At 39.3% G+C, this 26090-nt stretch overlaps 4 protein-coding genes across 5 annotated transcripts; 2 read left to right on the top strand and 2 right to left on the bottom strand.

The window, feature by feature from the left end:
- Positions 1–1046: 1046 nt before the first annotated feature.
- Positions 1047–5617, bottom strand: zgc:153169 (uncharacterized protein LOC767799 homolog). The gene is made up of 10 exons (XM_066679940.1): positions 5406–5617; positions 4412–4550; positions 4016–4172; positions 3829–3874; positions 3209–3247; positions 2612–2700; positions 2436–2451; positions 2206–2273; positions 1767–1871; positions 1047–1238 (listed from the first exon to the last, which is right to left on the bottom strand). The coding sequence occupies exons 1-10, from the start codon at positions 5512–5514 to the stop codon at positions 1146–1148; spliced, it is 861 nt and encodes a 286-aa protein (XP_066536037.1). The 5' UTR covers positions 5515–5617; the 3' UTR covers positions 1047–1145.
- A 214-nt stretch (positions 5618–5831) lies between these two features.
- On the top strand, positions 5832–12058 carry tbp (TATA box binding protein). 2 transcript variants are annotated; one of them, XM_066679599.1, is made up of 8 exons: positions 5832–5940; positions 7727–7881; positions 8534–8868; positions 9014–9101; positions 9350–9441; positions 9567–9734; positions 10928–11022; positions 11115–12058. In XM_066679599.1, exons 2-8 carry the CDS (start codon positions 7828–7830, stop codon positions 11192–11194), a joined length of 912 nt encoding a protein of 303 aa, XP_066535696.1. In that variant the 5' UTR covers positions 5832–5940; positions 7727–7827; the 3' UTR covers positions 11195–12058. The 2 variants fall into 2 exon arrangements, with proteins under 2 accessions (XP_066535696.1, XP_066535697.1); XM_066679600.1 differs by having other exon boundaries at positions 5836–5878.
- A 98-nt stretch (positions 12059–12156) lies between these two features.
- Positions 12157–15100, bottom strand: pdcd2 (programmed cell death 2). Its single transcript, XM_066679598.1, has 6 exons — positions 14662–15100; positions 13349–13588; positions 12998–13135; positions 12819–12919; positions 12614–12727; positions 12157–12531 (listed from the first exon to the last, which is right to left on the bottom strand). The coding sequence occupies exons 1-6, from the start codon at positions 14972–14974 to the stop codon at positions 12367–12369; spliced, it is 1071 nt and encodes a 356-aa protein (XP_066535695.1). The 5' UTR covers positions 14975–15100; the 3' UTR covers positions 12157–12366.
- Positions 15101–15683: 583 nt separating this feature from the next.
- rhoua (ras homolog family member Ua) lies at positions 15684–23443 on the top strand. The gene is made up of 3 exons (XM_066679601.1): positions 15684–16246; positions 17179–17237; positions 20132–23443. The coding sequence occupies exons 1-3, from the start codon at positions 16006–16008 to the stop codon at positions 20582–20584; spliced, it is 753 nt and encodes a 250-aa protein (XP_066535698.1). The 5' UTR covers positions 15684–16005; the 3' UTR covers positions 20585–23443.
- The last annotated feature ends 2647 nt before the right edge of the window (positions 23444–26090 follow it).

Raw genomic sequence — 26090 nt, 5'->3', positions numbered from 1 at the left:
AGGCATACAGCACTAAAGACTACAATTCCCGGCAGCCCCCGCGGCGGTTGTTGAGGTCACTGCAGTTCACAGCGCCGCTCTCTCCGCCGCCGCGATCCTGCCCTCTGCCAGAACGGGGGTGACGTCATCAGTGAAACGTGGCAGTGGCACAGCCGCGCGGCGTGAATATGAATCACGGATCAATACCGCGCACGGTGTGTGTTTAAGGCTGATAAATCCGTCTCAGTTACTCAGTTCCCTTTCGTCTGACAGCCTCACAGTAACCACAGCCCGCTGACAGAACAGTTGGAGGGTAGTATGAAGCAGGTAGAAGATAGGAACTGAAAATAGTGTCGTGCTCCAAATGATCAAAATGTAACTCGTAGTATGGTCTTAAAGGAAAACTGAAATAGTACTTAGGCCTACACAAAATCATTCTAACTGGTTTCATGTGAAATGCTCTGTTCCAGAAATGTACCGAGTTTAGGGTTGATAGAATCCAGATGCTTATAAGCCCAAAATATTTTTCCCATGTTAGAGATATTGTTTCATAAATGAAAAACTAAACTAGTTTTGTCATTAATTCCTGACAATTCCTAGGGTGTTGTAAGAGCATGAAATAATATATTAAACCAATGTTTACTTTTCAATTTTTTTCAATTTCAGTGTTTACTTTTCATTTTCAAAGATAAACAGTAAAGCTACATATGTATTCAATACCAAGTTCACAGAGTCGACTTCTATAGAAGCACATTCTCGAAAAGTAACCTTGCAAGAGTGTGATGCTGCAATGAATGTCATCCTCATTAGCACGTCATGAACAAAAGCATCCTTTTGTTCCCTTTGGGTGGATTGAAAACACCATTGTACTTTTAACTGTTCTTGGCATTTGTGTTCTTGAGTACAAGAATGCAATTTTGGCAGTGGAAGATGACATCAAGCAAGAACATAAGAACACATCGAGAAACAGCCATTAAGAGCTTCAGAGTGTGTTTCTGTACAATAAAAAACTTCACACTAAAACAATTTAAAATGCTTTATTTTACATCACATATATTGTATCAAGATATTAAGACTTGGGTAAAGTTTCCCTCAGCCTGACTTCAGAAAGTGCTTACTTAAACGTTTATTATACAGAGAGGCAGTCTTGTAGTAGTCAGTGAAAATTATTTAAGAATTACATGTTTCTCTACTGAATCCATTCCTTTTTCCCAACAGGTATATGGAAATTCCACTGAGGATGCTGCACCCATCTCTCCCTAAAAAAAAAAAAACAGGAAGAATTAATAAAGACAATAAAAGGTTTATAGTTTTTTCAACATTTCTGCTATAGGGTATGTTTTAAACATTGTATCTGTTCTATGAATGCTGTAGACATGACTGAAGTGAAAATGTAATTAATTTCTGGAATAAGAGAATGCACTCTGACATTTTTGAGTCACCAATCCACCTGTCAACGTGTGTTTTTGGACCGCGGGGGGGAAACCGGAGCACCCGGAGGAAACCCACACAGACTTAGGGAGAACACACCACACTCCTCACAGACAGTCACCCGGAGGAAACCCACACAGACACAGGGAGAACACACCACACTCCTCACAGACAGTCACCCGGAGGAAACCCACACAGACACAGGGAGAACACACCAAACTCCTCACAGAAAGTCACCCAGAGGAAACCCACACAGACACAGGGAGAACACACCAACTTCTTACAGACAGTCACTCGGAGTGGGACTTGAACCCACAACCTCCAGAACTAGAGTGATACATATAAAATTGTTTTACCTTCATGTTCAAGGCGATAAGACCGATCTCAAAGCATTCATCTTTTCCTATTTTCTTTTGTATATCTGTGAGGACACAACAACAGGCATCTTTCGGAGATGAACCCTAGTAGACAAGACAAAAATACAAACTTTAGGATAAGACTGTGTTTGCATTCCACTTTCTTTATGTAAATTTTAAAATACAACCATACAAACACAAATGAAATGTAATCCATTCGCACTTTATTATGGAGTCATTAGGTTCTGCTAAGATCTAAGATTTATTTCTTTTTTGTCAACTACAAATAATACAAATAATAAAAATTATTGAGCATGATGAAACAGACCATTTCTTAGGATGAATTTAAACTTGAAATGGACAGAAAATAGCAGACAATAAATCAGAAAACTAAACAGTTCTAATATTAATGTTAAAACCAAAGGTAAGTTAAACAGACCTGTTTCATCAGCTGTACAATGTGAAAGCTAGGACAGTAGCACATGATTTTGTCTCCATCACCTGTGGCTAGGTGAAACAATACACATAAAATTGCATCAGTACATGGTCTGTACATATTCCTTTTCTCAGGTTAGTACAGTACAATTCAACCAAAGGGTTTATGCCAACATTTATGTACCCTACCTTAAGAGAAAATGCATTTGTGTAGAAGTATTAGAAAATACCAACCTGCTGCAGCACCAACCTACAACACAGAAAGAAGAATTAAAGCCATGCTAAGCCAAGCCTGAGATACCGCTGATATAATATATGTATTATTTTAAACAGGTATAGGCCACTGGACTTGAATATGGATCAATGCAACTGGAAATAAGATACGAAAATATAATAAAACTAGAGCTTACAGTGTGGTCAGCATACAGGCCACAGCCAGGAAGAGGAGAGTCTCCCACACGCCCGGGAGCCTTGAAGGGTGCTCCTGATGTGGAAACTCCTGTATGTTTATAGAGTAATTCAACAAGAATTATTTCACAAACACTAACACACCATCACCATGTCATCGTCACTTAAGCACATAGAATGGCCCTATGTCTGTCCTGTGGAGATAAAAGTTATGCAGAGAAACAGATGTACTACAATGCTCATGTATGATCAGTGTAACGGATCAAAAGGACTTGGAGTGTAGACACAAGGTAGGTGTTCCCAATTCAGTGATCATTCAATGTATAATGATATAAAAATAATAATGATTTGAGTGTTGAGTGGTTGCCCAATGTTAAGGGGCCTTTCAAGAGGCCTTGATTAAACTCAGAATATACAGGGAAGATCCTTCTGCTGTTGTGCATATTTGAAGATTACTCAACTTTAGATTACATGAACGTTAGTCATTTCTTGCAACCCTAGCACTTTTACAAGTGAAGCAAATTTTGGAGAAAATACGTATGCAACAACATTTTGCTTGAAACAGCAATATCGTAAAGTTGAAAGAAAACTGCCCTCACCAACAGTGATATTTCCTGTAAGGTCCAGAGCAATGAGGCCTGAGATGAAAGAAAGCATTGTAGTTACAAACACCTGCATTCACTTTTTATATTTGACACCGTTATTGAATAATTTGACTTTTCATCATAATTTAAAGCATTCTCAAATTTTGTTCACAAGATTGCTTGCCCTGGTATTGTATTCAGTCATCATTGAATATGTTTAATCTGAATTGCTTCTCAAAATAAGCATTGTAAGCATTAATAAAAATACTACAAAGCATAACTTAGTTTAAAATATTTTATAATATTTAATACTTTATATAAATACTTTTATAAAGTGACTCTATTAAACTGACAATGGAAACAAAAATGTTATGCCCAATTCAGACATTTTGTATTTTTGTTACATATAAATATTTTATATGTTTCTATAAACTTAAAGTAGTTACATTTGCTGTGCCATATCTGTGAACTGTGGTGTATTTGCCTCCATTAATGTTATTATGTTTATGTATATCTGAATCCATCCATCTTGTGAATCAATAGTGTGAATAATGAGAGTGCTCAGTCTGTGCAGTTTGTGTATTTTTGATAGTCAAACACAGGAAGTAAACCAGATAGCCCAGAGTGATGCTTACCTATTGTATCATGGCCGCTGGCATATTTCCCCTTGTCAAGAAACTCCTACAAGTGTGCATTAAAAATGTGATACTGTGTAAGTTTGACTTCAGTGACAGTAGTAAATAAATTAAATGTCACATGAATACTATTAAGTAAACATACAGTAAATCCACATCTAAAGTAACTGATAGTGGATGTAAGTACCTGATATGCATTGAGAGTATGCTTTGAGAGCATCTTGTCATTCTGTTCAATGGTAAAGCCCTGATCCCGTGCAAAGGCTTCAGCTCCTTCACCAACTAGCAAACTGTGAGGACTTCTGTCCATCACTCTGCGTGCTACACAACATGGCTGCCCTACCCTGACCACAAAAACACAAAACTGACGTGCCGTTCTGTGAAAAGATATACTATGACAAAGCACATCATTTGTTGCAATCAAAACATAAATGTATTTTTATTAGCAATAAAAGTGAATTTGAATAGGCTGCCAAATAGAATTGGTAAAGATTCAAAAATAGAATCACACAAGAATAAGCCTTTCAGTTGCATTTAATTAATTAAAGTATTTTCTATTGAAGATAACATGATTAACCTTTACCCTCGCAATGCAGCTACTGCCCCAAATCTCCCAGGCACACCTTCCATTATTGCTGCATCACACTCCACTATCCCCCTGCTGTTGGGAAAGCCTCCTCTTCCAACTATATAACGACCTGTCTCTGCATCATCCTCAATATCTGCAAAAAAAATATTGTTACAGTTCCAAGAAATACCTTCACATTTAAAGCACTTGGCAGGCACTATTATTTAGGGCGTCTGGCAATTTTAATGCTATTTTAAAAACATTAGCTAATGTGGAGTTAGAATACTTGCCATATAACACTTTTTGGTATACTGTAATCTATATTTTATCTAGAAATTGAGACATAGTCTTTTATATGGAGAGCAGTGTTATTCATTTAGCCACTCAGACCAAATTCTGAAAATTTAGTTTTAAACTATGTTTTCTGGTGAAACAAAACAAAAGATTTAATACAATTAAAAAGATAATAAGATAATTTAATATTTAAAATTATTTATTTTATATCTGTAAATATGCGTCTTGTAAAATAAGATTGCTTTATTGTCATTACACATACATAACAAAATTGAGCAGTGATCCAACAGGGTTTTACAAACATACATAAGTAATAAAAAACTAATAAACAAAAGACTATAAAGTGCAGAATTTAAAATAATAATACATGTACATATACATAAACAAACGAGGCAGCTTGTTTATGTATATGTACATTTTTTTTAATTTCAAGTATATCTTAAATTAATCCAACATTTAAGACATTTTTTTAAAGTCTAAAAAAGAGGACATGTCCGGGTAAAAGAGGACGTCTGGTCACCCTAGATCTGCCATAGTGGACTACACAGGGCGTAGAGAAGCGAGTCATTTGAAATTAAATATGTGGCCCAAACTACTAAACAAATAAAACACCACACACTGATCCCTGAAACGCTGTGTGAACTCATTTAGGACAGGCGGTTAACTGTCCATTCTTCTGGCACCACACTTTTATCAAGTCACCTTATATATTTACCTGTGATTGCCTTCTCTACACAATCAGTTGCACTTTGTCCAGAGAGGATCATTCTCCTCATGTTCTCCACAGCGCTCTGAGAGAAAGACCAGGTCCCTATTGCTGCCATCTTTCAGGTTCTCCAGCTTTTCTCGGCACCCCCCGGGCACAGGAGCAGGAACGAAACTATTTGAACATGAACATCTTGTTGATGTTCTTGTGGCTGTTACACCTTGTCCAGTGAGGATTTCAAAATAAAACAACGGAGGTCTTGTTAAATGTGTGATTACCTACAATTTATGTTTTTAATTTAAATAGATTATATGTTTTGTACATTAATCAAAATGCCAATTTACTTTTCAGTATTTCGTGTTTTATAATGTGTGTAATTAATTTGCTTTATTTTATTTTAAGGCTCTTATTGTATAAAGCATAGGAAGAGGCAGAGGCTCTTGTTGCAAAGGCTCATGTTTAGCGCGCTGCCGGAGACAGAGGTAAAACATTCACACTTCGTGATTACCGTTACACAGGAGCTAGCGAACAAACACAGCTCCAGGTTTGTCTAGCTTTAACTGGGCTCCTTTATTGTGCTTACAATTCTCTCTGTTAATGTAGTCTTCACGGCGAAGTTTGATCGAGTGTTGTTATCGAGGCTAGATTAGCGTTAGCATGGTTGGGTAAGAACAGTCTGATATTTCTGCGCTGTTATGTTTAATTTACTCTTACTGTTTCTCTAACACTGGCTTATTACGCGTCGAGTCATGTATTTGTCATATACTAAATGCTATTTGTAATATTCATTTGCAGGTCGTTGGTATTTCCTTTGTAAATGGGGGATTGTCAGTAGCTACGTGGCTAATGTCAGTTTAAATCTGTAAACCCCAAGACAGTCCCCTCATTCATTCACTGTGGCCTGGTTTGCTGTAGGTCACACCGCGTTGAACGAACACAGCCGAAGTTGGCTTTTATTTGGGTTTTTCACCTTAAATCGTGCAGTCGACACATTAGGCGCCATTTAAGGTGGAATGGACCACCGGCTCACTCAGTATCTGTGTATGGGTTTGTCCTGGGTGCTGAGAACTACACTGCCTTGTTTTAAAGCGTGCATGTTTATGAATTTGTACACATTCCGTTAAGAGAAACAAACTAATGCTGGGTACGAAGGCCTGGCTGTCAGTCTGCAGACTGTGTACAGGCCACTGGAGTTCTTGCACACCAAATTGGACTTCATGGAATTCATTTTGTGTACGGGGCACGGCCATGCTGAAACGGAAGAGGGTTTTCCACCCCCAAAGCATTAAAATAACTTAAAAAAAAAAAAAAAGTAATTCTCTAATAATGCATTGTGTGCTGTAGATATCCTACTCAGGAAGTAAACAGCCATTATCCCCATTATATTTAGAGTTGGCACTATGCATTCCAGTAGGCAGCAAGTAGAGTAGAAATGTAATACAGTGACAAAGGTGGTGTTATATGACAGTTTAGCATCTAAATTCATTGATCTCTTCAATTTGACCGTGTCTACAGCCAGTGCTGAAAAAAGGGGTATGCTACAGGGCAGTCACTCAAAACATTTTTTTTATTTATAACATGCATCAGGTTTAAAAAAAATCCCATTTCTAATTAAATGGTGATATAATTCATCATGACGATATGTGATATTTTTATTACCCAAAACCACATCTAACTATCATTAGCTCAGGAAAAAAAACTGTAAAATGTTAGTGTTTAATCTTGAGAGTAATAAGGCGATAGCCTTTTTTTAAATAGATTGTCATTTTAAAACAATTTTATGTCACTGAAAGTAATTTTGCAATAGCATAGTAATGCAATTACATCACTTTTTAAAGAACAATGCTTTAATCAAAAAACTAGTTAAGATCATTAAAACACTGACATGTACTAAAAATGTTTAAATGTCCTAAATAAATAAAATGTAAATAAATTAAATTATTTGTTTTCAAACAATTCAAGATAACGTTCCCAGAATATGGAGACCAGAACTAAGCAAGTGGTTAAAATATTGGTGACATTTTATTCTTATGAAAACAAACTCACCAATAAACACAATGAGCCATATTGAGGTCAGCAATAATGATTGAGGGAATATCCATATACTGTACGATAAGTTGTTATTGTAATTATTGTAACAGGACTAAATATTTTGTAAACCATATTGTGTAACAGTAAAATATAAGCTGCAGTTATTCATTAATATGAAAGATATCTATAGCTCTGTTGCCTGTAAAGTAGTAGGTTACTTTTAGTAGGTATTTAAGCTGTGAATTTTTGGAATAATGCTCGACTTATTGCATGTCTTCTGATTGCTGTTTCTGTTGAAGGTATTTATAACTAAATACTGTTGGGAATCTGAACCCTGTTTCTGAACACACCTGTGCTGCCATCATACATATATCTGCTGCTGGCTTCATAAGTGGACAGCATGGAGCAGAACAACAGCTTGCCCCCATTTCCACAAGGCATAGCTTCTCCTCAGGTGAATGATGTACCAAACCAGTTACTTAAATGTGCCTGTAATCTTCTTAAATCTTAATGAATTAATTTTCACTCTTGTTGAGTGTAAGGCAGCTTGCTACAGGTAGGAGGAATATCACACATCTACAGAGACAGTTATGTAACAGAATAGGAAATGACTGAGACTGTGTGCTTGGTCAGTTTCTCACACACATGTATTTTGTACCATTTTATTCTTTTGATATAAGACCCAGGAGAACTCTTTATATATATATATATATATATATATATATATATATATATATATATATATATATATATATATATATATATATATATATAAACCAGACTAAAACATTTTCATGCCATTTAAATGACTTTTTTCTGAAATCTACATCCAGCATATGTTAATGATTTAGTTCCTCTTTTGAAATCTCTGTACTCTTTCATGTGAAGTAGTAATTACGGTTGGCATAACTTCTCCTTAAACTCACTTCACTTTCACCTGACATGGCTTTTGTTTTAAACTGAAATTATGTAAATAAGTGAATATCTTGTACTGGCACATTTTTAAAAACTTTTGTTTTATTTTGTTAGGCACGGAGGCTTAATGACTCCCATTGTTTTCAAATTAAACTGATTCCAATCTAACATATTTACTTATTATCCATAAGGGGGCTATGACGCCTGTACTCCCCATCTTTAGCCCCATGATGCCATATGGTACGGGGCTTACACCACAACCAGTGCAGAGCACAAACAGTCTATCAATTCTAGAGGAGCAGCAAAGGCAACAACAGCAGCAGCAGCAGCAGCAAGCCTCCCAACAGCAGGGTGGGATGGTTGGAGCATCCGGCCAGACACCCCAGCTCTACCACTCACAAGCGGTTTCTACCACTACAGCACTGCCAGGCAACACCCCACTCTACACCACACCTCTGACCCCTATGACTCCCATCACACCTGCTACACCTGCCTCAGAGAGTTCTGGGATTGTCCCCCAGCTTCAGTAAGTTCTGTCTCTTTCCAGTGTTGTTTGCTTTGTTTACATTCGATGATAATATCGAACAGTTATAAACAACTTGCTTTTGTATATTTTTCTTAAAATAAGAAGCCCAATAACTAATTATCCACATGTCTTGTGTACACTATAGAAATATTGTATCAACTGTGAACTTGGGCTGTAAACTTGACCTGAAGACAATAGCACTCAGAGCCAGAAATGCTGAATATAATCCAAAGGTAATGTCTATCTCACTTGTCTGCTTTTTACTTTGTACCCAGAAATTAGTTGTCTGTCTGATTATCTAGCTTTCAGTCTATGTAAGGGTGCTTACCACATCCTTGATCATGGATCAGGGCATATATATTACAGCTAAATCATGTGAACTGCAATTATTTTGGAAGTATGTCTGCATTCATTAATCCTTTCACTTTGAGCAGTTTGAATTAACTGATAGATTTACAAATATATACTTATTCCTTTTCAGCGTTTTGCTGCTGTCATCATGAGAATACGAGAACCTAGAACGACTGCTCTGATTTTCAGTTCGGGAAAGATGGTGTGCACAGGTGCTAAAAGGTATTAACTATGAAGGTTAAAATTATCAACCAATATCCTGCCTGCTGCAACTGAACATGGCTGTTCATTTCTTTATTGCGGTTTTACTTGGTCAATTTTACATGCACTTGTTTTCATCTCAACAGTGAGGAACAGTCTCGATTGGCAGCCAGGAAATATGCACGAGTAGTACAGAAACTGGGATTCCCAGCAAAATTTTTGGATTTTAAGATTCAAAATATGGTTGGGAGCTGTGACGTTAAATTTCCCATTCGTCTGGAGGGTTTGGTTCTCACCCACCAACAGTTCAGCAGGTTTGTTGTCCATCCTCAAATGTTTTTTTTTTTTTTATATACAGCTGATCTGCATAATTATAGTAATGTGTCTAAATTATTAAGTATAGTGATACAGTGGAACCTCTACTAACGAACACCTATACTAACGAACTTTCCAAGATGCGAACCGGCATTTGAATATTTTTTGCCTCCACCAACAAACCATGACTCTAGAAACGAACCCGAGCCTCCGCTGAGCTGGAGGCTGGAAATGACCACTGATCTCATGCGGCGAGCCTCCCAGCGCGCCCAGACTTGAGTGATCGTTTAAGATTAGCAAATTGTAGCTTTAGCAATTTAGCATTAGTGTAAATATCAGACATCGAAATTCGTGCTAAGTTAAGCCGTACCTACGCTTCGTCTCCCCACATTCACCCGCCTACTCTCCGTTATTCCACCCACCTCTCGTCATACAGCCAGTGCCTGTGTTACTCCTCCAGTCAGTCGTCACGTCTTCAAGGTAGCGATATGTAACCACTTAAAACTTTATTTCTTTTTTATTACTGTTACCACTGTATTTCTTTTTTTATTTGTAGTAATGCTACATGTATTTTTTTTTACTAATTTGAGAGTTTTGTAAACTTATATCAGTGCAAAACGGGTGAGTTTCGGGGGGGGGGGCTGGAACACATTAATTGCTTTTCCATTATTTTAAATGGGGAAACTTGACTCGAGAAACGAACTTTTCCACTTACGAACCGGGTCACGGAACGGATCAAGTTCATAAGTAGAGGTTCCACTGTATATGAATTGTGTATTTTTTTTTTTTTTTTTTTTTTTTTTTTTTATTGGTGCATGTTTTCCTTACATTGTCTCTCTAAAGAGATACAGTGGTGCTTGAATGTCTGTGAACCCTTTAGAGATTTCTGTAAATCATATATTTTTCACACAAGTCCTAAAAGTAAATAAAAAGTACCAAGTCGATCAAATGAGACAAAAATATTAGACCTATTGAGAAAAACGTTCCAGTATTGCATTTATAGTCATTGCATGAATGAGTTATCCTAATGGTTCACATACTTTTGCCACTCAGATATGACCAAGTTATATAATTATATTCTCAATATAATTCCTCATTTGCCACCAAAGGTTTAATGTAATCTTTTGCTGTGAAAAGCTTGAGTTTGAAGATTGATTGTGGCTGACAACTCAAAGCAATTCTTCTTTTTCAGTTATGAACCTGAATTATTTCCTGGATTAATCTACAGAATGATCAAACCCAGAATTGTCCTTTTAATATTTGTTTCAGGAAAAGTTGTCCTAACAGGTGAGTCCATATTTCACACATGTAGTTTGTTACAGATATTACAGCATCCACAGTAGCTTATGTCCTGTTTTTGTCTACCAATTTTTCTTCAGGTGCAAAAGTCAGAGGTGAAATCTATGAAGCGTTTGAAAACATTTACCCTATCCTAAAAGGATTCAGGAAGACAACATAGTTGTATTTGGATGTAGCTTCCCTGTTGTCCTTGTTTTGGCAGAACCGAGTCTATTGAGACATCTGTTCTTCTAGTTTCATTTTAATTATATGTAAATAAGAACTGGTCCATTTCATTTATAGTGAATGGAAATAACTTTTATTACCTTTTTAATTTTTTATTCATTGATTTTATTTTTATTTTTTTGTGGCTGTCAAGTCCACTTTCTTATACAAATCCTTTATTGGTTTTAATGTTTCTGCCATTTGTTTGTACAGTATACCACACATTCCTTTAATAAGCAGGCAGTTTACTTCTCAATGTCTGAGAGGTGATAAATTGTCAAGTTACAAGAAGAGTGCTGAAAGTCATCATTGTCTGTCAGTTTCATAGTTGAGAGTCCTTAATAACCTGTAATAATCAAGCTGTTAACGACAAGAAAGGGCTGAATGGTTGTTTTGACCCGATTTTAAGGCAGACATTTTGCGTTGGGTCTGAACACAAGTTCTTTCTTGTCATTTCAATGTGGTTCACTGAAATACTAAGTCTTCCACCCAGTTCTAACCCAGATAATGAATTAATTCAGCAGAACACTTGTATATAGGCTCTTCAAATTAATTTGTATTTGTAACTGGGGGCTTTAGTATTAACTGTATTGGCCTTTAAAAAATGATTTTATTGAATCATTTTATTGACTTTTTTTTGTATTTCTCACACTGCACATTGAAGGTCCTTGCCCCTGTAGACATTTTACTGTATATTCATGAAGGTTTTGAGATGAGAGCCAGTAATTTGTGGTGCAGCTGAATGCATATTCGTTATATGGGTTATCCAGCCCCTTGTAAAGCACTGCTAATGTTACTTTCTGCCTCAACTATTGATTTGCTTTGAAACATAGGCAAATAAATATTTCTCATGCATTTTCAATGCTTGTTGTATATTATTGCTGCTTCATACAGATTTACACCCTGCCTTACAAAGACTATGACGTCTAAAGCCTATTTCAAAATACTTCGCAAATACAGCGCCCGTAACTCACACAGTCAATCACTTTTAAGAACATTTTTCTCAAGGGGCACATTTCAGTGCTGTGCCTCAATGACAGGGTGTTCTTGCTTATTAATATTTTTAATAATGTCACACCATTTTATTGGAAAAAACATTTATTAGCTGACACTGCTGTAAACACAATGTCAGTGTGTCTTATCCTCTGAAACGTCTTGTTTCCAGATGAACTCAGGGGAGTAGTTGCTGCCTTGGTCACAGCTGTCAGCACATGTATAAATGGCCAGTGTTCCCCAGTCTATGCTCTCCTCAAGACTGTCCACTTTCAAGTGATTTAGCAACTGAGGCATGATCTGAAAACAGATTTCCAGTGTACATTACACACACAAAGTGATATAGTGATTTATACAAACAGTACAAAAACTTACTGATTACCTGAAATTCAAAGTTTCTGTTGGCACCACATGGGCATTTTGGTATGTCTGCTTTACCAGGCACATGTTCAGAGGACACCCAAAGTGGAGATCCTTCTCTGCAATACCGCAAGACCTACAAATGAGATGTGGCACATCTATTTAGTTTATTTGGATTCTATAAACAGTAACATAGAGGAAGCTCTATGGTAAACCACATCACCAACCTGCTCTGGTTCTGAAGAGATGCACTTTTTAAATTTCTGAAACACTCTACTGTCCTGTGTTTCATGGAGGGCCATGGTTTCCAGCTCTGTCTCCTCCAGTGCTATGACAAAATCACCATTGTAACCAAATACCCTCTTTGGCGACCTTTTAAGTATCATTAATTAATCAACAAATTTACCTGAAGAAGCACAGTCCACTTGTTCGAAAGTGTTTGAATTATGTGACTCTTCATCCTTCTCTAGGAGTTTCTCAGGCTCTGTAACTAGCTCCCATTCAGGAAAGAGAAATGCATTCAATTCGTCTGAATTAGAGGCAGCTGTTGGTGAAAAGAGTTGGGAGTTAAATTAGCTAGTCTTGTTGCTACATTATAAAAACTGCATTTATTCTAGGCTTAATCTCTGCCTGGGAAACTGGCCCTCTGCCCAGTACCAGTCCAGTTGCTCCAGTTAAGTAACTTGGACGACGGATAACTTTGTAATCACTGATATACAACAGCAAACAAAGTTGATGAAACTTGTTTATCACTCACCCTTGTTGGAGCACTCCTTCTTGTGGCGTTGTTTCCAGTCTATGGTCTGGTGCTCTTTGCTGCAGTAGGTGACTGAGTGACAGCGGGAACAAGCTTTCTGTCCCTGACAGCCACAAAGCCAGCACAGTTTCACTCCTGAGCTCAACACATGATGGTCATCCCCACTATCAGCCGGCTCCTCCTCCGGTGGTGGGTCATAGAGGTAGAAGTCATTTTTCCTTGGTAACTGACTTCGATACACTGTGTAGCAAAATGGCCTTCATAAATGTGTGTATATAGCTTTATAATAAAACCAACAAAGAAAAGTTACATGACACAAACTGTCAATATAACTCATTTATAATTTTAGTTCTGGGTTGGTGCGGGTTTTTTTTTGTTAGAGTACTTTCAGGAGACAGACACTAAAATCCCTATTCAATATTCACTGTCAGTGATGTACCCAGTAGCCCGAGGTTAACTTACAGCTTTGCAATTTACAGTATATCTACCATCAGTCTAGGTTTTAGAACACATTTACTGGCTGTCAGGTTCTGATGATGTTTTTAATGGCACAAATACAGTAACTTAATGCAGACGTAGCCAATGAACAAAACTAATTTGTGAGTTCTTTAAAACTGACACGGCTGACGAGAACTGCACTGTAGACAGAATACTGCACAACATAAAATACAAGGTGTCCCCTGGTGAAATTGTATGGCTACCTGATGGTGACATCTCTTTAAAATGGAGGCATGGTAACGACTGAATGGTGTATGCGAAAGATTTAAGGCATAGAAGTGAGATATTTATTGTGTAGAAAAGACTTGATAAATTGTTATTAAGTTGTTCCCACGCAATGAATCATTCCCAAGCTTCAACTTATTTTAAAAGAATGCCACCAACAGAAGTCACCATACCTAAATATGGCGTGGGAACAAGGTAATCAAACTGTGGCCACAAGTTACAAAGGGTTGGAAATATATAATTGGTAGGCACTTAAGCCTAAGTTGTTATTATGTTGTTCCCAAAATGTATTGATCCGGTTCCATATATATTTAATGTAATCCACGCATCTACGTTTATTTTAAATGGATGCCACCAGCAGGGCTATCATTAACAAGTCATGGTATTTTATTAAATTGTGACCACAAGTTAGAAAGTGGTGGGAAATAGATGTAGGTCTCATGCCCAACTAAGGCATGGCCATGACTTAGCATAACCAATCTGTCCAAAAGCTTGCTTACTGTTGACCATACTTATAGATCTCGTTCCCACGCATTAGTTATAGCTGAGATATATCACGATCGCGGCTTTGCAGCTGAAGTGACCCCCACCTTTAAAGCAGCGCTGGTCGTTTAAAGAGTAGCAGCCTGGGCTTCTGCAGCAGAAAACGAAAAGTGTACGGTGAAAACTTCGCTCAAAATCAGAAATGGGGGCGTAGACCTGCAGCAGAAAACCGAGAGGGAGCCCGCATTTCTCACACTCCATCTCGGAGCCCCCCGGCAGACCCAGCTGACTGAGCCAGGCCGGCTTCCCCCCGACTTTACTGGGGAACTGTGCGCTGAGGAGCCGCCAGGGCTCGGCCTCCTCCAGAAACCCCAACACAACCCCGGTGTCTCTCTCAGAGTCAGAAACGCTTACTGCCATCTTCAAGAACACACTCTACACCCTCGTTCCAGCGTGTTTGGCTTGGTTCGTCAGTAATGCAGCTCGGGTAAAACAGGAGAGGAGAGGAAGTGTCCGCCTCACCGAACTTACAGCAGGACTCAAGAGTGTGAGGTTAACGGCTCCGTGCTCCCTGCAGTAAAATAGTGTACATTCACAGTAACTTCCTATACCTTGTTAAATAAAATAATATCTCTACATGTATATAGAACCACACTGCGACGATAAATGATGGCTTTATTCAGTTCTTCTTCTCCGCTATGTTCCATTTCTCTCCACTGGGTGGCCTGCTTGAGCTAAACAACCAGTCTACTCTTACACTACAGTCAATAATAAAGACTTTCTGCAGCGGTCTCCTTCATTTAGTCATTTAACCCATTAAAGCCTGTTTTTTTTCTTGTATTCGAAATAACATACTTTAATTTTTGTTTCTTGGAAATTCTATAAATATACTTTTAAGGAATCTAGTTTTTTAGGGGTTTAATCAAATAAATATTTTAAGATAAACAAATACATGTATATTTCTGAATGGTCCATTATATGAAAACAAACAAAAAAGGTTGTGTAAGTCGTATTGTTATTGAGCCAGTATAATGTAGCATGAATGGGTTCACTGAAGTTCTACAGGTCTGATGAGTTTATTGGTAGCAAAGTCTCTCTCTCTCTCTCTCTCTCTCTCTCTCTCTCTCTCTCTCTCTCTCTGGATGACGTCATGCTGCTGGAGTAAAGCTGTGCTGAGGGTCTGATCAGATGAGTGAACTGAGGAGGAGGAGGAGGAGGAATAGTAGTGGAGCTGTGTCCTCTCTCTAACACGCCCAGTACTCCGTCTGTTTTTGTTCCACAGAGACTCGTCTCCTCTCCCGGCTCAAGCTCGTTTTCAGCTCGCTGATGTTTGCGAGGCTCTTCAGTCCGCAGCGGAGAGCCCGGACCCGTTCAGTCAGCGCTCCCGGGCTCAGAGAAATGAGGATGCCGAAGGACTGGCGAGGTTAGACTCAGCGTGAGGGACTTTAGCGATGCCGCCGCAGGGGGTGGGATACAAACCGGTCCCCGCAGACGCAGCAGTTCCGCCTGTTCCCCCCAGGCTCCGCAGTAAAGACTCGTCCCGGAAAACTCGCCGCGGCTCGGCCACAGAGCGCAGGGTGAAGTGTGTTCTGGTGGGTGACGGAGCTGTCGGGAAAACCAGTCTCATAGTGAGTTACACCACCAATGGATACCCCACTGAGTACGTCCCGACGGCTTTTGATAACTTCTCAGGTAATCCTGGATCACGTGATCCATCTGTTTACAATATATTTTACTTTTCTCACTCACGCAGTGTTAGGGTCGATCCTTTAACACACGTGCCCCAAATTATAACGGTGTTTCTATAGTGCTGTGAAACCTTTCACCTAAACGTATTGTAGTCACCTTTAATACACTGTGATACTTGAGATAAAATGCAGGTCTGTGATAAGCTACAGCTGTAGGAACTGAGAAAAAGGTTTATGTAATTGTGTCTGTAATTGGGTCGACACACACACACACACTGCTCTATTCCTATATATGAAAAATATACACAACTCTTTTAACACCTTTTGAGACAGTTATATATGTGTCAAGTAAGTTCAGGCATGTTAGGAGAGTGGGTTTCTATAAGATAGGTCACAGGGGACATAGGCTCTGAATGGTGAACCTGATGTTTTTTCCTGCTCTTTGGTTTATTTTTCTTATTTGGAATTGGCTAAAATGTGAGTAGTGATAATAATACACTCTGTAAACCTCATTATCACATCTACTGTCATTGCAAAAGTTTGCCAGTTGACAGGTGTCTTACAAAACTGAATAAAAAATGTGGTTTGAAAAGTACAGTAACCACGACCCTGAAATGGACAAGTGGAAAGGATGATGATGATGATGATGACAAAAAGTACAGTATATATCTTGGTGGGACAAGGTGATATCCCTATACATTAGTGAAACAAAAGTAAAAAGTACCAGTGTGACAGTGTAAGAGATCGTATGTCTTAACGGTAAGTTGCTGTACATTAATGCTGCCATTATATAAATCCAAAAGGCTTTTGCATCTGTTCGCCATGTCTTACTGCAGGACCTATTTGTAAACAGTTCATGCTCCAAACTAAGTGAACTGGTAGGAGGGGGTCTTAGTGAAATGGGCTCTCAAATTTGGATGTGTTTTTCCCCTGCAGCGGTGGTAGCTGTGGACGGAAAGCCTGTGAAGCTCCAGCTGTGTGACACTGCAGGCCAGGTCAGTACTGCACTAACACACACAAATTTTTACACACAGGCCGCTCCTATCAGTGTGTGGCCTGGGCCTCCATCAAAGAGTAAACACATGACACAAAGTGTTTACGTGAACGTGCTTACTTCAGCTCTGATTCGCTTTCTGTAAACTCCTCAACCAGTTGTTTATTCTCTGAAGATGTGTCGGAAGAGAAAAAAAACCTGACAGACCATGAATCATGGTGTAATTAGTCATGACTGACCCTGAGTGGTGGGCGAGTAAGGAGGGTGGTTGATTCAGGTTTGTTTTGCTGACTCACGATAAGGAAAAGTATTGGGGAAAGTTCAGTGAAGGTTTCCTGGACAGATCAGGTTTTCCAACTTCGTCCTGGGGGAGTGAGAGAAATGAGGTTAACCAGTCAGATACGTCAGCTGTCTCTGCCTGTGTGGGAGGGAGGAGGGAGCTCTGGGGGAACTGCAAATGGGAAGCTCTCTAATTGTGATGAATTGGTCATGATCTGGGGGAAAATTCAGACCTAGATTCAGTTGAGGTACAGCTGGGACTAGTCAGTGGAAACGTGAGACCCACACTGTTTTCAGGGAGTGGAGAGAGAGTCAGGGAGGAAGCTGGCCAAGAGAGATGTGGAGGATCATTTCTGTCTAGACCAGCAGAGAGAGTTTGCTCTTTTTTGTATTTGTATCTGAGCTCAAAATGAACAGAAACGTTGGTTCGGATTAAACGACTAAAGATACTGTGCAATGCAAAATAAAAGCTGCAGTTTTAAAGCAAATGGAAAGGTAAATATTGCACTGAATATGCTTTAAGTGTGTACTTCATTACTACTTGAATAAACTTAAATCCAAATGTATTTTCATGTCCCTAACTAATGTGGAAATGAAGTGCAGTGCATCACTTTTTCAATGTAATCATTTAAATAAGTTCATTATTATTATTATTTGATGAACTTCAGCCTTTATTTAAATGCCTTCACAAACAGTGAGTGTGAAACCACTTTATATACCACACTCTCACAGTATATACTTTAGTCAGCCAAGAAATGTCCATCTTAATTATCTCATATAATATGCATATAGGGTATTTGTCACTGAAACCACTCTAATTAACTTTCTGACTGAAAGAAATGCTTTACTGTTATGAACCATGCATATTGTTTTTTTCTCTTGTGGTGGGAAGCGCCGGTTAACTGATCTGAGAGGAAATGAGTTCTGGTATATGAGCTAGTTCCAGTCTGGAAGAGTGAAAGCAATAGAAAGCTGTGTTAATAAACAACAGCGGCTCACTTTGGCGTGCTAGACTTTATCTCGCTCGCGGCTGGCTGGCTTTGAGTCCGGATAAAGTTGAGATATGGGATCAGTTTGCCACTTGTGTTTTGAAATGTGCCACTTGAGAGGATTAAAGATACATTATTGTAGATAAGGCTGATGACTGAAGCAGGAGGTCTATCTGTGTTAAAGTGTATCACCATTACCAAGCTTTATTTACTGTTGGCTTTTCCCTGCAGGGTTACTCCATGCTAGAATTCTCGTAGAATTACTTCATGTTGAAAATTCCACACAAGAGGTAGCAGTTCCAACAGTCAGACCATGTGTCTGTGTAGACATATAGGCCATTTACTACACTGCTATGAAGTAATGGAAATGGCATTTAATAAAGAGATCTAGTTAAGGTCAAAATATATATCATTCATTCATTGTCTGTAATCACTTATCCAGTTCAGGGTCGGGGTGCTTCCAGAGCCTACCCAGAGTCACTGGGCGCAAGGCAGGAACACACCCTGGAGGGGGCGCCAGTTCTTCACAGGGTGACACATATTCACACATTCACTCACACATTCACACCTACGGACACTTTTGAGTCACCAAAAGTGTGTTTTTGGACCGTGGGAGGATACCACAGGCACCCGGAGGAAACCCATGCAAGTTCTATGTTGGTATCTAGGTTCCAGTACTGAGAAACATTCTTCATAAAAGTGTTATAAACCCATTAAACACAAATGCCAGGCAGTTTAGCTTAGGCCCTAGTAGCAATACAGTGTCATTCACATATGTTGTAATTGTGCATATATTGACATATGCTGTTTAAATACACTGATCAACCCATAAAATTAAGGCCATCTCCTTGTTTCTACACTCACTGTGTATTCTCTGAGTTCTACTGACCATAGAGGAGCACTTTGTAGTTCTACAATTACAGACTATAATCCATTTGATGTTCTGTATTATTTTATTTTCCCTATTTCACCCTGATCTACCACCACAGAGCAGGTATGATTTGGGTGGTGGATCATTCCCAGTGCTGTAGTGATTCTGATGTGGTGGTGATGTGTGTTGTTCTGATACAAGTGGATCAGACACAGCAGAGTTTTTAAACACTGTATTCACCCACTGTCCACTCGGCTAGACACTCCTGCCTTGATAGCCCACCTTGTAGAGACAGTAGCTCATCTGCTGCTGCACAGTTTGTGTTGATCCTCCTCTAGTCCTTCATCAGTGAACACAGGACACTGTTGGCTGGAAATTTTTGGTTGGACTATTCTCAGCCCTGAGGTGACACTGGAGGGATTTAAAACTTGAGCAGGTTATCACAAACTGTAGATCTGACTTTGTGGTATCTGATCTGAAACCCCCATGTTAAAAGCAGATGGAAATTCGAAGTGGTTGATGTGTTGTAGTGGACAAGACCCCTGCCCTTAACACAGCAAAATCTAGTTCAGTTCCTATCTCAGCCAGGATCACCATGTTCTACCAATAACCTTGGACCTTGGAAAACATGTAATCTGTAATATGATTTATATCTTAAGTGGTTCTGGATCAATGCCTTTGCCAAATACCATTACTATAAATGCAAGTCGGCTTTTCTATTTATCTCTAAATATGTTTTCTGCATTTCTTGCCCAGGATGAGTTCGATAAGCTCCGTCCCCTGTGCTACACCAACGCGGACGTGTTTCTTCTGTGCTTCAGCGTTGTCACTCCCTCCTCCTTCCAGAATGTACGAGAGAAGTGGATCCCTGAGATCCGCCGCCACTGTCCTCGAGCCCCAGTGTTGCTGGTGGGCACTCAGGCTGACCTCCGGCAGGACGTTAAAGTGCTCATCCAGCTGGCCAAGTACAAGGAGCGTCCGGTGGAGCCGCAGGAGGCCCATTTGTGTGCTGAGGAGGTGAGGGCCGTGTCCTATATGGAGTGCTCGGCGCTGACCCAGAAGAACCTGAAGGAGGTGTTTGATACAGCCATATTGGCCAGCATCCAGCACATGGACAGCCAGCAGCAGCAGAGACTGACCAAACGTACACCCGATAAGATGAGGAAACTCTCAAAGTCTTGGTGGAGGAAATACTGCTGTCTGACATAAAGGAACTTCTGCTTTGGGTGTATTCAGACTCCGACAGCCTTTTGCTTTGGCAAGGAGAATGTGATAGCATCTGCAGACTGAATCTGAGATTACAGTTTAAAAGTGGATGGGACAAACTACAGAAGAACGTGAAACAGAAAGATTCACTGTAAATTAACTTCACTGATCCATTCATTACAATGGAAAATGGAAAAGCAGTGGATCCTTTGCTTGTGTATATTTTAACCCTTCCTCAGACAAGCCAGCCGAAAATCCATCAGTTCTTTCTGCATTCTCTTTCAATACAAAAAGCTGCAGAGGGCAGAGACATGAAATAAAGCATTTTATTATTTTCTCAGTGTTAAATTAACCCTAGTTTTACACAGCAAGGGCTAATTTAGCACCAGGCTTTCCATTACACAGCGGGCTTACTCTAATGCTTACACTAATGCAGTAAGACGTCCATGAAGTTTCCTCTTCCGTCCAGACTACCCAGTCCACACTGTGAAATTGTGAAAACCTCTTGGGCGGTCCCAGCTAGAGCGTATTAGTTTGCTATTGTATATTTAGGCTTTTTCCGTCACCGTAAATGCATTGCTAAATCCTAATTAAATGAATTGGATGACTGGTCTTCCTAAGGCTATCTCGGTTTCCTGTTGGCAAGTGTCCAAGGCCTGTTCCAGACAAGAGTTACTGAAGTGTTAAATCCTTATCTACCAAAAAAAACCAGTCTGTGTTTTGGAGTACAAGCAGATATTCGGAGACACTATCAGTCGTTAGACATCCCTGTTTATTTTCATTGATCTGTGTAGTGAATGGACAGCTCATTTCAAGAACAGCCCAACAACAGCATCCCTGCGGTTTGGCCTCTCTTGTTTAGTTTTTGAGTTAATCCTGGGCTTCCAGTCAAAAAAACAAAAAACAAAACGATGAGCTCATGGCCACTTTGGGTAAGACTGGCTGAAAGGAGCCTGACCAACTGAGGGGTCATTAACAAACGTCACCACACCAGCTGTTAAGAGGACTGCTTGCTTGATCTTCAGTCCGAAATAGGGTGTTCGGTTTGTATCTGGCTGGTTGATAAGGCCTGGAATGCAGGTCAGAATTGTTTAAAGACTGTACTGTGAAATCAAAGTTTTTTCTGAGTTTTCTGATGGTCCAGAAAGCCTTAATAATGCTGTAACATGATTGATGTAAGACTCATGTATCAGTATAGAATTGTGCAGAGTGCTTTATTTACAATCAGTGCACTTTTCTAATTAAATGTAAATTGACTAATGTCACCTTAATGAAATTCTGTATGTCAATATACATTTATTAGAAAAGAACACTGGGTATTAAACTGGATTAATGATAGTAAGATAACGCAATGATGTCTAATGTGGTTCAAAGGCAGTTATAAAACACAATCACTTTAGGACAAAATATTACAAAGAAATTCTCCTGTTACTATGCCTATCATTACTACTACTACTATTAATAATGATTTTTATGCAATACGACTGACAAATTTACAGTATGATGCTGTTGTGTTTAAATTTCACATGTCTGCAACTGTCAATCAAAAGATATAAATATGTCTGTGAAATCAAAATGTTACATTTGTGAAGTACTAGCTTTATTTATGGATCAGCACCATAAATCATGTAAACTGTAAACACTACGTTCCTCCGGGGGTTAAATAATTGATCAGGTCGCGCAATCAGATGAACTGGAAAATTCGCCTCCTGATATAGGACACGTAAGCAAGTGAAAAAAGGAGAGAGGCTGAAGAGAAAGATTAATGTTTCACCAGATAAGCAGTGCTAGACACTGGAGTATCAGTAAGGCCTTCATTGTCAGACATGCAGCACAGAACTGAAATGAAACTGAGGTTTGTGCTGAAGCTCATGAATCTCCTGCTGCCTACCACTCATTAGTATCGAAGCCTGTTTCTGCCACGCAAATAGCCTTTAAATAAAGGCACAATAATTTTGTTTTAGATTGTTTTTATATAACTTTTCAATCTACACTGAATAGCTTTTATAAATATGAAACAAATTCTAAAATTTCTGAACGAGTCCTGACTTTAGAAGTTATTCAGAGTTCTGAACAGTATCTTACAGTAATGAGAACGTGCTTCATAATACTTTATTTCTTACTGTTTTGTGTTATGATGTCCTATGCTTTTTCATTATTATGAGTGAATAAGTCATTAACACTAGGGAGCAAGTCATAATTCTGGGGTAATAGGTCATTTCTATGACGTTTTATGTTGTAGAGTTATGAGAACATTCTCATTATTTTGAGAAATTAAATGGCTTAAATTTTTCCCAGTGGCAGAAACAGGCTTTGATTTGTGAGATTGTACCTGAAGATGAGAGGTGTTATTAAGAGACTGAGATTAATAATGAAGTGATTGGCTTTCTGGAAGTGCGTACTGTAAACTGTAAGTGCAGACCAAAGGCTATAAGTGTGGTTTCAAACCCAAAAGAAAAGTGTTATTGAAGGACTCTGAATAGATCTCTGAACTTTACACATGGTACCTTGCTCTTAAAGCATTAACATGAACTGATGAGTTACTGTATGAAGGTTTTCAATGAGGACATTAAGTGAGAAATAGGTGTGCCAAAAAGTGTTCTATGGAGTGATGCCTGAGGAGCCTGTCAGTTGAGCGGTTTTAGCAGTAATCTGTAATATCTTTGAACGGAAACTGATTGGGCTGAAATTATGACCTGTTTAAAGTGAATGTTTGATTGCTTCAGTGCTGATTATTGTTGACAATTCTCTTTTATGTAAACACAAAGCTGTTTCTCTGTTTTAAAGATGTATTGTACAGAGCCGTTCAGCGATGCTGTGACACTACAATTTTCAATAAACAAAGATATTCAGAAGGACTGACGTGAGATGAGAGAAAAATATGTGTAAATTCTGTTCTTTTGGAGTTAAAATGAATGTTTGAATTCATGCTCCGGTTTCCTCCCACAGTCCAAAACAAAAAAACGTTGGTAGGTTGATTGGCGACTCAAAAGTGATGGTGTGTGTGTTGCCCTGTGAAGGACTGGCGCCCCCTCCAGGGTGTATTCCCGCCTTGCGCCCAATGATTCCAGGTAGGCTCTGGACCCACCGTGACCCTGAATTGGTTAAGCACTTACAGATGATGGATGGATGTTGGAATTCATGTTTGCATTCTCAGTGCAAGGAGTGTAAATCCTGAAGTAATCGACTTTATATACACAGGTAAGACTTGATATTAAAGGCTATGTTACAAATATATAACTTTGCATCTACAAGGCCAGTTAGTGCAACACATATTAATGGCGCTATTCCACTTCATGGAACCTGCACAACTCTACGCTACTCGGCGTGGCTCTTTTGCTTTTCCACTGGCCAAATCTGGCACCTGGTCCCTGGAACTGGGTAGATTTTCAGTTCGCGGTTCCAACCGTGCAGAGTAGGTACTAAATGGTGATGTGTAAACTGTACAGAGCACTGATTGGCCAGAGCCATGTCAATCACAACAAAATGCAGAGCTTATTCAAATCCAGCACAAACTGCTGCTTGGAAAAGCTCTTAAGTTACCACAACTTTTACATTTAATTTTATCTGACACAACGGCAGCTCGTAACTTTACCTCAAGGTGTTTTGAAGAGGTTTATATTGGGTTGGTGGCTGACAAAAATTTAAAGTGAAAGCCGAACAAGCAGCAAGTAAAACTGATCTGTGAGAACTGGGGGGCAGAGCCGGTTTTTTGGCGTTTTCAGTCCAAAAAACTAAAACAACACACAAACACATGATGGGTAAACAGCGCCTAACTTTACCACCATCATTGTTGTGGTTTTCAAAGTTATTCCTGTTAGAGACTGGGTTTTTCAATGTCACCGGCTCCATTTCACGGGAGAGCCCTGCTAGTGGAAAAGCGACAAGCTTTAAGCGTGCCGAGCCGTGTAGAGCTGGACCCATGCAGTGGAAAAGCACCAATAACACACACCCAGTGAAGATATTGATCCACCATCCAAATGGTACCTGCCTTTTATATATAAACAAATGTTATGTGAGGTCATGGCAGAATTTCCCTTACTGTATAGAAATAAAAGTACTTTTAATGCTATTAACACAGATAAACAATGTGAACACCCTGTTCGATCTGTAGTAGTTACAGTCCATAAATGGACACTAAGCTGCATAAACAGAACATTTTACATTTTCTGGTTTTATGTCATACTTTGTTTTCATCAGCTTTGTAGTCTTATACACTGATACAACATATATAATGTATGTAGAATTTGTTTGCTAAAGAGACCAACAGTGTTGTTTATTACTCAGGCCAATAAACTGCATTTAAAATGTTGTATGTAAAATTACATTTACAGTACATTCCTAGGGGCTCCATGAAGAGAAACATATGTATTACGTATCCATCCATCCATTATCTGTAACCGCTTATCCAATTTAGGGTTGCGGGGGGTCCAGAGCCTACCTGGAATTATCGGGCGCAAGGCGGGAATACACCCTGGAGGGGACGCCAGTCCTTCACAGGGCAACACAGACACACACACATTCACTCACACACTCACACCTACGGACACTTTCGAGTCGCCAATCCACCTGCAACGTGTGTTTTTGGACTGTAGGAGGAAACCGGAGCACCCGGAGGAAACCCGAGCACCCGGAGGAAACCCACGCGGACACGGGGAGAACACTGTATTACGTATGTATTATGTTATTATATTACAGGTCAAATCTTCCTAAAATGTGGGGAAAGACTATTTCTTAGATTGATTTCACTGTGATGATTCTTTGGTGTTCTTCTATAAGATCAGTTAGAGTGAGATTTTGAGTGGATTTTGCTTGGCTCTTTAATCTTATAGGTCCTTTTTGGTTTAGTTAGTTTAATTTTTACACATTTCTCTGTAACTAAAACAGAATTAAAAACATCCCCTAATCCGACAGACACAATGAGGTGGTCCTGAAGTGATTGCTCATTGTCTTTTATTATAAGTGTTTCTTAGGCAGTGGCATGTGTCACAGTAAAACGCAGCACTGAAGTAATCTGTGAAGGCATTCGTGCTGGGACCTGATTGGCAGTTAGGACTAAGGGGAGATCATTTTCAAAGGTGACCCTTAGTCACATTCCTGCTTCCAATCAGAGCAGTTCGACAGGCGTCTGGAGTCATTAAAGCACAGCTGGACTCATCTGCTTACTTTCACCATTAAAACAGACGCTCTGCACTGTGCACTGGATGTCTAGAAACTATGACGCATTCAGGCCACTTTCTTTTAACCTCATTGTCATCTGACAGCATTTCCTCTTTGTGTGTGTGTGTGTGTGTGTGTATCTGTGTGTTAGATGAGCAGTGGGAGAGTTTAGGCCTCAGGCTCAGCCACCAAGAGATCTCATACTCCAGCTCTGATTACAGAGAGCAGAGGAAATCAGAGAGACATCAGGCCAGTATGGATAAATCTGAGTGAGTCTGAGCCTGTAGACAGTCTGTCACTTCATCTGTACATCCACAGGATGGGCTTCAGTCATTCTACTGTGCACAGA

Source organism: Hoplias malabaricus, chromosome 8 (genome assembly GCF_029633855.1).
Source record: "Hoplias malabaricus isolate fHopMal1 chromosome 8, fHopMal1.hap1, whole genome shotgun sequence".
Lineage (NCBI taxonomy): Eukaryota > Metazoa > Chordata > Actinopteri > Characiformes > Erythrinidae > Hoplias > Hoplias malabaricus.
The sequence above is the reverse complement of the archived record's forward strand: the minus strand, read 5'-3'. Positions and strand labels throughout refer to the sequence as shown.